At 38.2% G+C, this 14,097-nt stretch overlaps 1 protein-coding gene across 2 annotated transcripts in view; it reads right to left on the reverse strand.

The window, feature by feature from the left end:
- LOC124252774 (xaa-Pro dipeptidase-like) overlaps positions 1–9,186 on the reverse strand; it is a 29,876-nt gene extending 20,690 nt beyond the window's left edge. For both annotated transcript variants that reach the window (XM_046686430.1, XM_046686431.1), the window contains exons 1-3: positions 9,106–9,186; positions 5,548–5,752; positions 914–1,041 (exon numbers count right to left, since the gene is read on the reverse strand). In XM_046686430.1, coding sequence (XP_046542386.1) covers positions 914–1,041; positions 5,548–5,752; positions 9,106–9,125 — 353 coding nt within the window. In that variant the 5' untranslated portion in view covers positions 9,126–9,186. The remainder of the gene's footprint in view (positions 1–913; positions 1,042–5,547; positions 5,753–9,105) is intronic.
- Between the last annotated feature and the right edge of the window lie 4,911 nt (positions 9,187–14,097).

Below are 14,097 nucleotides of genomic sequence, written 5' to 3' on the forward strand. Positions count from 1 at the left end.
CACAATAGTGAGTGAGTGAGTTTAGTTTTACGCCGCACTCAGCAATATTCCAGCTATATGGCGGCGGTCTGTAAATAATCGAGTCTGCACCAAAAAAATCCTGTGATCAACGGCATGAACATCGATCTGCGTAATTGGGAACAGATGACATGTGTTAACCAAGCCAAGCGAGCCTGACCACCCGATCCCGTTAGTCGCCTCTTACGACCTGCACGGGTTACTAAAGGTTCATTCTAACCCGGACCTTCACGGGTTGATGACACAATAACCTAGGTGCATCAGACAAAACCAGGTTGTACCCTGGTCCTATAGATTCATCAGTTGAAACATAGATCCATAAACTAGTCTACATAAGTAGAATTTCAGATCTCAGATGTCATGAATGCACATAACACAGGGATTATTAATGTAGAATGGTAAATTTAACTAAATGTTTTCATTTTCTTCTTGCACTTGGTGCATGCAGACATTAATATTAGATTGCATCTTCAGCAACAGGGCCTAGATTTTCGAAGCTCTCTTAGCGTTAAGATAGTCATAAGTGCCATACAGTAACATTAACTTACGACTATCTTAGCACTAAGAGAGCTTCGAAAATCTAGGCCCAGGTTATTTCTCAAAGAAAGCTTCTGATAACCAAAGTCAATGATGATTTACAACTAAATACCAAATTCGAAACAAAATCTAGAGCCCCGTATTTTGATTGAAGATTTAGTGGGACTTGCATATCAAACCGACTGTTGTATCTAATATTAACAGTATCGTTATAGCTATTGGAATCTCACACTTGCCATGTTATTGTTGTTCAAGTTACTAGAAGTTACAGGTTAAGCTACTGTCTCTAAAACACCGCATGAATGGTAGACAAAAACTGGTACAATACAAAATTGAGAATGCTAAAAGATTTTCTTACTTGCCCATCCAGACACCATAAGAGGCTGGGAGTTGGGGAGCAAAGAGAATGGTCCTTCCAGTTGACACCTCCACAGCCCCATAGAAATCTGGTTCCTCCACGCCAAACGCCCAGTGGAAGTAAGACTCCTGGAATCAGAGAGGGTGTGAGTCAGTGTGTTGATATCATTTTTGTATCGATAAAGTAAATACCTGTGGGCCTGTTTTTAATTAATCAAATTCTAAATATGAGCAAGGCTATTCCATTAAATGTTTCAAATTGAATTTTCTGCACTTTTATTGTCAAACTGTGTTAACTGTGTTCATCTTAACAATGAACATTTCTATGGCAGTGAAATATCAGTATTGATTTGGTAAATTAGTACTGTATATGACCGTCTATAAGCCGAATTTTGAGGACCAAAATAAGCAGTCTGTAGAAGGGGGTCGTCCTATCCATGGGTTACGCTTTCGTCAAACTTTTTCCAGGGGTAAGAAAACAACATCGTATCACACTTCGTGTGAACAAACAACAGAAGACGACTTTGTCAGTAGAGACGTCAAATTTGCAATTAAACATCCCAGACAAGATTATTTACCTTTTAAGTTCTAAGTTGTTTTTGCTGGGCATTGTATCATTTGCAGGGATTAAGATTACCGTGTGTATCTGAGCCGGAAATAGCAATCAGCTGTGCACATGTTTCCCGGCGATCAAGTTCAAACATGCACAATAATATAACGGGACGAATTCTGATGCAGTCATCAGTAAAATATAATACAGAATACATGTACTATTATTTAACCCAAAGAAATATATCCTAGCATTGCGTAATTTTAATTACAGTTTTTGCTCTTTAAATTAATTAAGATTAAGATTACCGTGTGTATTTGAGCCGGAAATAGCAATCAGCAGTGAACAAGTTCAAACATGCACAATAATATAATAGTCCGCTTATATGGCGCTCACATCCATTCACATTGCCTGCTCATGGTGCTACGTACATTACTATCCCTGGTCATAGGACGCTATCGTACTTTCCGATACTCTTTCAACTCCCTGGGGATAATACATCCATGCCGCCTGTTAGGCGCAATGAACTTAGCACTCGCATTGCCAGCACATCCTTATGGGTACCTATTTTACAGCTGGGTGAACTGAGACAATGTGGATCTAAGTATCTTGTCCAAGGATACTACACAAATGTGTCCAACTCGAGACACGAAATTTGGTGACACCAGAAATGGGCTTCACAGATTATACCCATGTGGGAAATCGAACCAGAGTCTTTGGCATGACGAGTCTATGCTTTAACTACTAGACTACCCCGCCGCCCCACACAATTTAAGTCATACATTAGACAATATAGTTTCACTTTTTCCACCATTTAAGCCATACATTAAACCATAAAGTTCCACGTTACACCATTTAAGCCATACATTAAACCATAATGTTCCACGTTACACTATTTAAGCTGTACATTAACCCACAGGGTTCCACGTTACACCATTTAAGCTGTACATTAAACCATAAAGTTCCACATTACACCATTTAAGCCGTACACTAAACCATAAAGTTCCACGTTACACCATTTAAGCTGTACATTAAACCATAAAGTTCCACGTTACACCATTTAAGCTGTACATTAAACCATAAAGTTCCACGTTACACTATTTAAGCTGTACACTAAACCATAAAGTTCCACATTACACTATTTAAGCTGTACACTAAACCATAAAGTTCCACGTTACACCATTTAAGCTGTACACTAAACCATAAAGTTCCACGTTACACCATTTACATTAAACCATAAAGTTCCACGTTACACTATTTAAGCTGTACACTAAACCATAAAGTTCCACGTTACACTATTTAAGCTGTACACTAAACCATAAAGTTCCACGTTACACCATTTAAACTGTACATTAAACCATAAAGTTCCACGTTACACCATTTAAGCTGTACATTAAACCATAAAGTTCCACGTGACACCATTTACATTAAACCATGAAGTTCCACGTTACACTATTGAAGCTGTACACTAAACCATAAAGTTCCACGTTACACCATTTAAGCTGTACATTAAACCATAAAGTTCCACGTTACACCATTTACATTAAACCATAAAGTTCCACATTACACTATTTAAGCTGTACACTAAACCATAAAGTTCCACGTTACACTATTTAAGCTGTACATTAAACCATAAATTTCCACGTTACACCATTTAAGCTGTACATTAAACCATAAAGTTCCACGTTACACCATTTAAGCTGTACATTAAACAATAACGTTCCACTTTACACCATTTAAGCCATACATTAAACCATAAATCTCCACGTTACACCATTTAAGCTGTACATTAAACCATAAAGTTCCACGTTACACCATTTAAGCTGTACATTAAAACATAAAGTTCCACGTTACACCATTTAAGCTGTACATTAAACAATAACGTTCCACTTTACACCATTTAAGCCATACATTAAACCATAAAGTTCCACGTTACACTATTTAAGCTGTACATTAAACCATAATGTTCCATGTTACACCATTTAAGCCATACATTAAACCATAAAGTTCCACGTTACACCATTTAAGCTGTACACTAAACCATAAAGTTCCACGTTACACTATTTAAGCTGTACATTAAACCACAGGGTTCCACGTTACACTATTTAAGCTGTACATTAAACCATAAAGTTCCACGTTACACTATTTAAGCTGTACATTAAACCACAGGGTTTCACGTTACACCATTTAAGCCATACATTAAACCATAAAGTTCCACGTTACACCATTTAAGCCATACATTAAACCATAAAGTTCCACGTTACACCATTTAAGCCATACATTAAACCATAAAGTTCCACGTTACACCATTTAAGCCATACACTAAACCATAAAGTTCCACGTTACACCATTTAAGCCATACATTAAACCATAAAGTTCCACGTTACACTATTTAAGCTGTACATTAAACCATAAAGTTCCACGTTACACTATTTAAGCTGTACATTAAACCATAAAGTTCCATGTTACACCATTTAAGCCATACATTAAACCATAAAGTTCCACGTTACACCATTTAAGCTGTACATTAAACCATAAAGTTCCACGTTACACCATTTAAGCTGTACATTAAAACATAAAGTTCCACGTTACACCATTTAAGCTGTACATTAAACCATAAAGTTCCACGTTACACCATTTAAGCTGTACATTAAACCATAAAGTTCCACGTTACACCATTTAAGCTGTACATTAAAACATAAAGTTCCACGTTACACCATTTAAGCTGTACATTAAACCATAAAGTTCCACGTTACACCATTTAAACTGTACATTAAACCATAAAGTTCCACGTTACACCATTTAAGCTGTACATTAAAACATAATGTTCTACGTTACACTATTTAAGCTGTACATTAAACCATAAAGTTCTATGTTACACTATTTAAGCTGTACATTAAACCATAAAGTTCCACGTTACACTATTTAAGCTGTACATTAAACCATAAAGTTCCCTGTTACACCATTTAAGCTGTACATTAAACCATAAAGTTCCACGTTACACCATTTAAGCCATACATTAAACCACAGGGTTCCCTGTTACACTATTTAAGCTGTACATTAAACCATAAAGTTCCATGTTACACCATTTAAGCTGTACACTAAACCATAAAGTTCCACATTACACCATTTAAGCTGTACACTAAACCATAAAGTTCCACATTACACCATTTAAGCCATACATTAAACCATAAAGTTCCACGTTACACCATTTAAGCTGTACATTAGACAGTATAGTTTCACACGTAACACCATTTAAGCTGTGCATTAAATCATATAGTTTGGCGTGTTACATCACATGATAGACCATTGAACTCAAATGTTATGTTAGATCATTTAATTCACAGGTCAGGGTTCGAAATACAGTGGAAACCTGATAAGTAAAATTTCACGGGACTCGCAAAAATTGTTTACTTATCAGGTATTTTACTTATCCAAACTTATTAAAACCTGCAAATGACAACCATATGCATGTATAATATATGTATGCATATGTAACAATGAACAACTTATCAGGGCTGGCCTCCAGTTGTCAGTGTATTGTCAACTGCATGACGCCAGCGAGCTGTAAATAGCTTGTTTGACTGGAGACTGACACGACTGCCCCTCATGTCGGACTATGTGGTGATCGCTAATTTAGTTATCTAGTCTCTTTTGTTAAGTAATTTACTTCCAGGGACCGTGAGAAGATGTTTAGTTCAGCGGTATTGTTTATTTATCCGAGTTTAGTTAACCAGACTCTAATAGTGATAATTAATGAAGAAATTTGCCGGGACCAAAGAAAAGTGTTTACTTGTCAGGTCTGTTTAGTTAAGCGGTCTTTACTTAGGCGGTTTCCACTGTTATTATTAGACTGTTGCACTGTACACATATTAGACAACGCTTAGTCTCTGAATATATATAACTTTGATAGCAACAATCATTGTTTGAAAACTGAAAAGGAGCTCTAGTGAGATGGGAGATCCTTAACCTGAGGAAATCTAGACTTGTGTCATTTAGGGCTCAATTTGGAGAAAGGGCTGGGCAGAAGGTAAAATAACATGGTACAGGGACTGTGACACAGATTGTAGTATTTGTACGCCTACCTGTCTGAAGATGGGTTCATTGTCAGAGCAGTATCTAGTGGTCGACTCTCCACCTTGAAGCAGGACGTAGGCACCGTCAGCACGGTCAGTGACGTCCTTGTTCTGTTTCAGCTTTTCTGTCAGCTGTTCACTCAGGCGCCGACAGTTTTCCCTGAACAGTTCCATTGGAACTGACAGGGTGTGAGTCCCCCGGCAGAATGTAGGCCTGGTAACCATGGTAACACAGAATTTCTTTAGTGATGGTGCAGGGGTGGAAATAACTTTAAAATTGCAAGAGTACTCAGGTACAGTAAAATCACTTGCCCTGATAATTTTTCCACTATACCAGCCGATTTTCTTGCTGACTTTTTAAATAAACAACATAATTAACATTGGAAAGTCAACTGGACACCGCTGCAGCGTGATATATAAATGGTAATTGTGCGACAGAAAAAAACACTGGACTGTGATGTTGGGCAATGCAGGGTTGGAATAACCCATTGCCCGACGTCCGAGTCCAGTGTTTTTTTCTGTCAGGCAAATAAATTTGTATATCACTCTGTACCAGTGTCCAGTTTGCAATGAGTTTATGCAAGCTATTTATAGCCCTTCAGTATATGGTCACATGATCATTGTTCCGTACTCACAAATAAAAACTCGTCTCTGCGTACTTGAATTTATTGTTTTCTTCGTTTCCAAACTACAAACTCCGACGAACAACGATGAATCAATGGCGAACGTGAAATTGTGTAGCTTTCACACTTCGAAAAAGACACACAGACAGACTAACATTTTGCCGCGCACTGTTCTGGTCTAAGGGAGATAACTCGTCATATTACCTGCTACAATCATCATAGAGAGCCTCGTTTTGGGGGATATAGAAAAAAACATGGCGTCTACGTAACGCTACATGACATTGTATTTGACCTTGGAATGAATGTTGCAACTTCCATGAAGGAATAAAACATTACACAGTTGACTTTCCAATGTTAATTATGTTGTTTATTTTAAAAAAATCAACAGGAAAACGGCCGGCATAGTGGAAAAATTATCAGGGCAAGTGATTTTACATGTGCCACTGTTCCGGAGTACACTAGCAATTTTAAAGTTATTTCCACCCCTGCAATGGGTTATTTCCATCCCTGTGGTGTTTCTAGGATACTGTGTCATTTATGATTTCACTTTTGCAAAAAGAACAGAAATTGAGTTGGACATGAATAGGATGGTCCTTTAGTGTGTGACCAGCATAATGGGTCAAAGGTGAACAGGGCATGAGGTGAATATTATACAGATTATGAATATGATACAGATTATGAATATGATACAGATTATGAATATTGGGCACTGACTACAATCAGAGGTCAGCAGTTGATGTGTTATTCATTATAATCAATGAAACAATATCAAAATAAATTCTTTGACCATGTTGACAGAGACCCGTTAAGGTCAGCAACTCATGCTTGTCGTACAAGTGACTAACAGGATTGGGTGGTCAGGATTGCTGACTTGGTTGACACATGTCATCGTATCCCAATTGCATAGATTGATGCTCATGCTGTTGATCACTGGATTGTCTGGTCCAGACTCGATTATTTACAGGCAGCCGCCATACAGGTGGAATATTGCTGTGTGTGGCGTAAAACTGAACTCACTCACTCACCCATGTTGATAAGAGTTTATTTATCACAACAGTGACATTACCATCAAATTTAATATATAGAATGTTGATTGTTATATCCTACCTGGTTGAATGTATTCCATTTTTCATGTCTTGCTTTGATAATTAACACCAAAAATGAAGTAAAACTACTCCTTTTTGAAGATTTATAAATATTTTATTCTAGTGAGGTGAGGTGAGGTGAGGTGAAATTGGGTTTAATGTCGTGCTTGAGAATATTTCGCTCATATCACGACGTGCATGCATGTGTATGTGTATGTGCGGCTGCTTGTACTAGCCCAGACTTAAACTGGTTTTATAGTGCTAGCCCACTAGATACCATGCCGCAGTGAAGCATGAATACCCCACTCAGACACATTATACTAACTCCGAGCCGACCAGTCCTTGTTGTACCCATTAATGCCGAGCGCCAGGCAGGGACCAACAAGTACCATATTTTAACGTCTTTTGGTATGACACGGCCAGGGATCGAACCCGCGACCATCCGCTCTCCGGGCGGACGCTCTAACCACTACACCATGGAGGCGGTCTTTATTCTAGTGACCACAAATATACAGAATGTATGCAATTCACTGATGACGTGGGGTATTTGTAACAGCCCAATTGCTCATAACCTCAGTCACTGGATTGTCTGGTCCTGATTCCAATTTTTTACAAACCCTTGAAACATACAGCTGAAATTTTGCTTACCACTGCATTAAACAACAAACATGCTCTTAAAATATATCTTTGAGGTACTTATTAGTTGCTATTAGTATTCTTAATCAGTTTCATTGTTTGTTGGTTGGTTTATATACATTTCCAATCAAACCAAACTTTCTCAAACATATTGGGGGGGGAATTATTGAAACAATGCAGTAGTTATGTCTAATCATAGGTTTTGGGACATCATAGGTTTTGGGAAGACAGTGCTTATGCAGACTTTGACAAGCAGTGCAGCATCACTTAGAATTTGTAAATTCTTGCATGATGCCTTGCATTTAGGAAAAAATTATCTTTTATAAGTAAGAGAGATGTTTTACAGTCATTCATGTGATTAGAAAGAAAACATAGAATGTTTGTTAAGTGGTCGAAAACGCATATGAGGATACTAGTTAGACAAGATGATATTATGAATAAAGAAAAACAATTCACCTCAATTATACCAAATTGAATTCGGTGGTTCCAAATATACTAAAAAGTAATTTCTGAAGATTGGTCAGTTAACTTGTGAAATACTGGTATCACAAGAAATAATAAGCTAAAAATGACACAATTTAAACCGCAAGGTCAAATTGTGACATCTGAATAATTAAAGAGCATATTCGATTTATGAGAGTTAATTTTTCTGTCATCAGTGATTGTTCATAGTCAAATAGTTATTTTTTTATTCCTGTAACTGTGTACATGCAGTTGTATTAATCATTTACCATGGACAGCATTTGACAAACAAGGCAACGACAAACTGCTCAAATTACAAAATAGAGCGGAAAACAAATCAGAATCAGTTAAACAAGACAAGGGCAAAAGTGAAAGCAGAGACCATACGTATAGACTATAGAGAGTATGGTCTCTGGTGAAAGTAGTACATTCAATCTCCAGAACCTGTCCTTAATAATAACTTTCAGAAACAGGAACATAGTGTTCACTCATGAAATATTCATGAAACTGACTAATTATCATCTGTCATGTGTTTCCGACGAGAGTCCAAAGGTAAGCAAACGTGTAAATTGTATTGACAAGCCCAAGGCTGTGTTGGCCCAGTTGAGATGTTCTCATGTATGCGATTTCTGTCTAATTTTGTTGTTATGCTTAAGACCATTAATGCAAACGAGATTATTTATTTCCTACTTGCTAAACTATACGCTAACAAAAATGGCATTTATCATATATTCGTGATCTTAATACAAGTATAGACTCACTCTGTTCTTGCTGATGCCATCTCGGTAGGTGTATGTTTTTATCACGCGCCGCTCCCAGCTCCGCACAGCGTTGTGGTGGCATTAGGTTAAAACGGCACATGGCCAAAAAGGCATATATGGGCGTTTATAAAACGGCGCCGAAGTCATTGAGTGAGTTTAGTTTTACGCCGCACTCAGCAATATTCCCGCCATATGGCTAATAATCGAGTCTAGACCAGACAATCCAGTGATCAACAACATGAGCATCGATCTGCGCCATTGGGAACCGATGACACGTGTCAACCTTAGTCAGCGAGTCTGACTGGTGCACCCGATCCCGTTAGTCGAATCTTACGACAAGAATAGGTTACTGAAGGCCAATATTCTAACCCGGACCTTCACGAGTATCTGAAGTTATTGAAACGATACGGCACTAGTGAGTGAGTGAGTTACATAATGCAATCAAATGCATCCAATACAACAGTATGACAGTTCCGATCAAGAAAAGGGCACAATGCAGAATGGAATCGTTCTAGGGTAGGGGAGACCGGGGTCATCTTGTAATTCGATACTAGTCGACCGCTCACCAATTTAATCGGTACTAACTAGTACATTGGCATCTTGGTTTTAAACCTCAGTGTCATTTAAAGTTCACTATCATGTCGTTACAAAGTTATTACGTATCAAATGCAATGACTGCAAGTGTTACAATTGACCCCTAGCACGGGGCAATTGTAACAGGCGGATGGGGCAATTGTAACAAAGAAGGTTCAAATGTAACAATCTGTTTATTTTCCAAATAAAATCAAAAATAAAATATGGAAAGATGTTATCTTGATCAACTGAGGTGGAAATGGATTAACATTAAACCTTTATCACCATCGACATTTAAAATGTTTTGGTTTAAAATCTTGTATTGGTATGCCCAAAATATAATACAAAGACTAACACCAAAATATATGTCACCCGAGGGCTAATACTATCAACATAACACTGAACATGTTCTACTATGATAAAACTAGTAAAGAACTAACATAAAACCTTCATCATAATTTGCTTCATTATCATAACACAAGGAAATTACATGGGGCGAATTGTAACACAGTGTTACAATTGCCCCGATGGCAAGTAGCCATGTTTCATGCCACGTCACTCGTTAACAACTTTGGGCTTCTCAAATATTTCTACTTCAAAATATGTCGTAATACCTCAATTTTACACTTGTTAATTAATTTCATGCCAAGCAACATTTACTGCATTAAGAACCATTTATTACGTTTTGTGAACATTTTACTTTCCTATGTGAAAAACGATTCTTCGTCAACTGTATCTCGCCATGAGCGAGCAGCTGAAAAACGGCTGGATGTGTACCGTAGGAAAGTAAAGGGAAATAACTCTACTCACCTACACTATGCTTGAGCGAAAACGTTTAGAGTAATCGCCCTTGTTACAATTGCCCCGTGTTACAATTGACCCCGGTCTCCCTACGTTTCTGTATTCTGATTTTGGCTATGGTACGTTTCTGTGTATAAAGAATGAGTGAGTGTGTTTAGTTTTATTAAAGGTCACATGCAACGTAAAACACAACTTTGCAGATTCTGATACCTTTCGGTATGGACTTACCGAAACAAATCGTCAAAAATGCAAATTCAACTTATAAAGTTGAAAAATAACGCGATGAAAAAACCGCGCGAAATCGGAGTTCAAACGTTTCACTAATTTTCCCCAGACTTTTCTGGGGAAAACGGGTTTCAACAGCTGGGCTGCGCTTATAGCACGTGCGCAGTGAAGTAGGTTCGCGCAGCTTGGAAGCGGTTGTCCGGTGAATACTCGGTGAAGGCTTTGGTGTGAGCTATTTTTCTAATGTTTTGTTGATATCTCACAGGCGCGAGCTTTTTATATGTTATGACAGTAAATTAACTGTTTATATAATTTCATTTGTCTATTTCACCACACGTTCTTCTTACCGAGTCACTTTCTCAGTTCGATACTTAAAAGCAATGCCATTATTTAGCGTTGACAGAATTTCCAACTGTGATATAGATATGTCGTTGTCACAGACTAAACTCAATGTCTTGTTTTATTGACACCTGTGTGTCTGCCTGCCTGTCTGCTAATGACAATATTCAATACACAGCTGCTATCACTGACCACATGCAATTTGAACTTAACACCAATCAGGCTATACACCATAAACAAAATGCATTGATTTATGGCCCGAGTTCGGTCTCTGTCACATTATGTAATTACACAGACAGGCAGGTGTGATACTTGAACACATGACATGTTATGATGTCTGTTGATTGCAAAATGTTATACACAAAAAATGAGCATGTATTTACAAAACCCAACATCTCTATATATACACACACACAATGACCCGTGAGGGCATCTGCAAATGAACCAGCCGTTACACTTGAGTGCACACCCACCCGCTCTGACTGGGTTCGGTATCCCGGCTGCTTCGTTTCTTGGGAAGTAAACCGAAGTACACAATATTGCACTTTTGATTTGCGATTGTACGCTTATAATTTTGTTTATATGTTTTTTCATAACCAGCAATGTATATTATATGTCATGAATAAGTGATAATTGTGTTTTAATTATGTTTGATTTTTTGGTTTGGAGACAGGTCACATCTAAGACGATCGCCAACTGCTATCGGATGGGAGGCTTTGTCCTTCCTGAGCGAGATGAAGATTCGTCAGATGATGAGACAGACAACATGGTTCTTTCCGACCTCAGAGTTATGTGGAATGAACTGTCAGATAAAGCAGAGGAAATCCCGGCAGATGTCACGTTGGACAACTTCATCAATGCTGACAATCAAGTTGTTACAGCCGAACGCCCTACTGAAGACGAGATTGTGACGTCAGTAGCCCAGCAGTTTGCCACGCCCACTGTCACATCCGCTCCCAACTCTGATAGTGAAGATGATGAACCTCGCCCGAAGCCATCCTTTGCTGAGGCCAATGACAAACTTAAGTTGACAAAATGAAGTCTGCAAGACGTGGTGTGCAGAGCAAAATTGTGGACTTTGTTAAACGTAATTCAGTTATATACATGTATTGTTGAGATTGTTGTGATTGTTAAACATGTTCTAGCTAATGTCTGTGAATGATAAATTCAGAATTTTAATGTTATGTCAATGTACAAGAAATGTGCTGTCAACTCTTTTTTTTATTATTCAAGAAAAAGTTATATTGGTGTTTTTACATCATATTAATCAGTGGTTCATCTGGTTAAGATATGATGTTTAACTATACCTGTAAAGATCCGTTGAAGAGTTTATCTTTAATCCATGCTTGTCGTAAGAGGCGATTAACGTCGTAAGTGCCACACATTAACATTAACTTACGACTATCTTAGCGCTAAGAGAGCTTCGAAAATCTAGGCCCTGGTGACTTGTTTGAGGCATATCATTAGATCGATGGTCATAATGTCAACCGCGCATTATTTACAGATAGCCGTCATCATGGCGTCATGTGGTTGGAATATTGCCGAGGGGGCTGCCTTAGTCAGGTAAAAGACTGATAAACAGAAGACCGCACGTGTTCATAACAAACATGCATAACATTTAAACTTTATCATCTCAACAACATATGTAAACAATAAACAGCACACAGACATGATTCCATTACAACCGTTTTGACCCAGTGCCGTTTTAGGTTGTCATCACGTTTTGAGTTCGGGAGTGTTTACATGTTTGCCAAAAGGGGTTGTATATACGACCTACAATTTGGACTATGGCTTACTTTTGTGTTTATGTTGGCCTAGTTTTGTATACTTCCGGCACAGCAACTCGGTCTTTGGCGATTTGATAAAAACCATCAAATGCATCACCATGGGAAGCATGTGTATATGCCTCCTACACACATCAGAAATATGGAAAAAAGCTTTTGATATTTGTGAAACCTTTAAAATAAGATATATTCATTGACGTGTGCGTAATTCTCCGGTTTTCGATCATGTCACCGTATTTCTGTGATGAACCTTTACTCATTATATAGTAGGGGGTGTGGATACTGAACCGGGGCCTAGTTGATCGATTTTCTGACCCGCGGTGGGGGCCTATGCATCAAGACGCTCTTTCTTGGTGTATATATAGCTTTATCATCCGAAACTGTGTTGCACAGGAGATATGGCTTGTGTGAGATCAAACGATATCTCCTAGGAGATATCGTTTTGACAGTAGATTTTGTACAATACCCTGACAATACTATGACGTCATGAGCATGATGACGTCACAATGCTATGACATCGCTGCACTGCAAGTCTAATGGCAGAACGGTGGTCAGAGATTCACTTTTTTCAATGAAAACTAATGAAGAGTGATTTTTGATGATAAATAGAATATCACCCTTGTGTCTTCTGATATCAAATATATCAACCACTCGTTGATAAAAGTAAAAATATTTGTAACTTTATCAACTCGTGGCGATATATTTGATATCAAAAGACACTCGGGTGAGATTCTCTATTCTCCGCGAGTACCGTACGCCCTTATTACGCATGATCAACAAGTTGATTTTCCAATTATAATTTATATGGAGAATATCATATTTTTACTTTAATTCCTTGAGGTTTGAAACAGCCGTTTATTACCAACGACATGTGACCTTTTGAACTACTTTCTCAGTCGCCTCTTTCGACAAGCTTGTGCTGCTGGGAAGGCAAGCCCAGAATACCCAGTTCGTTATGTGATAAGTGTCACTACACCGGGTGCGATACGAATCGACCGTCAGAATTATCTGTTAGTGTACATCAAATATGACTGACCAAGATAAATAGCGTACCGCGGCAGGGCGGTGAGGTAGTCAAGTGGTTAAAGCGTTCGCTCGGGACGCCGATGAACCGGGTTCGGTTCCTATCAAGGGTCCAGTGTGATTAGTTTTGGTGGGGTTGTTTTTTCGTTTAACGACACAATCAGCAATATTCCAGCTTAATATGACGGCGGTTAAGTAAATAATCGAGTCTGGACAAGACCAAGTGATCAACAGCATGCACATCGAT

Source organism: Haliotis rubra, unplaced genomic scaffold (genome assembly GCF_003918875.1).
Source record: "Haliotis rubra isolate DU_JTF1 unplaced genomic scaffold, ASM391887v1 Scf523, whole genome shotgun sequence".
Taxonomy (NCBI): domain Eukaryota; kingdom Metazoa; phylum Mollusca; class Gastropoda; order Lepetellida; family Haliotidae; genus Haliotis; species Haliotis rubra.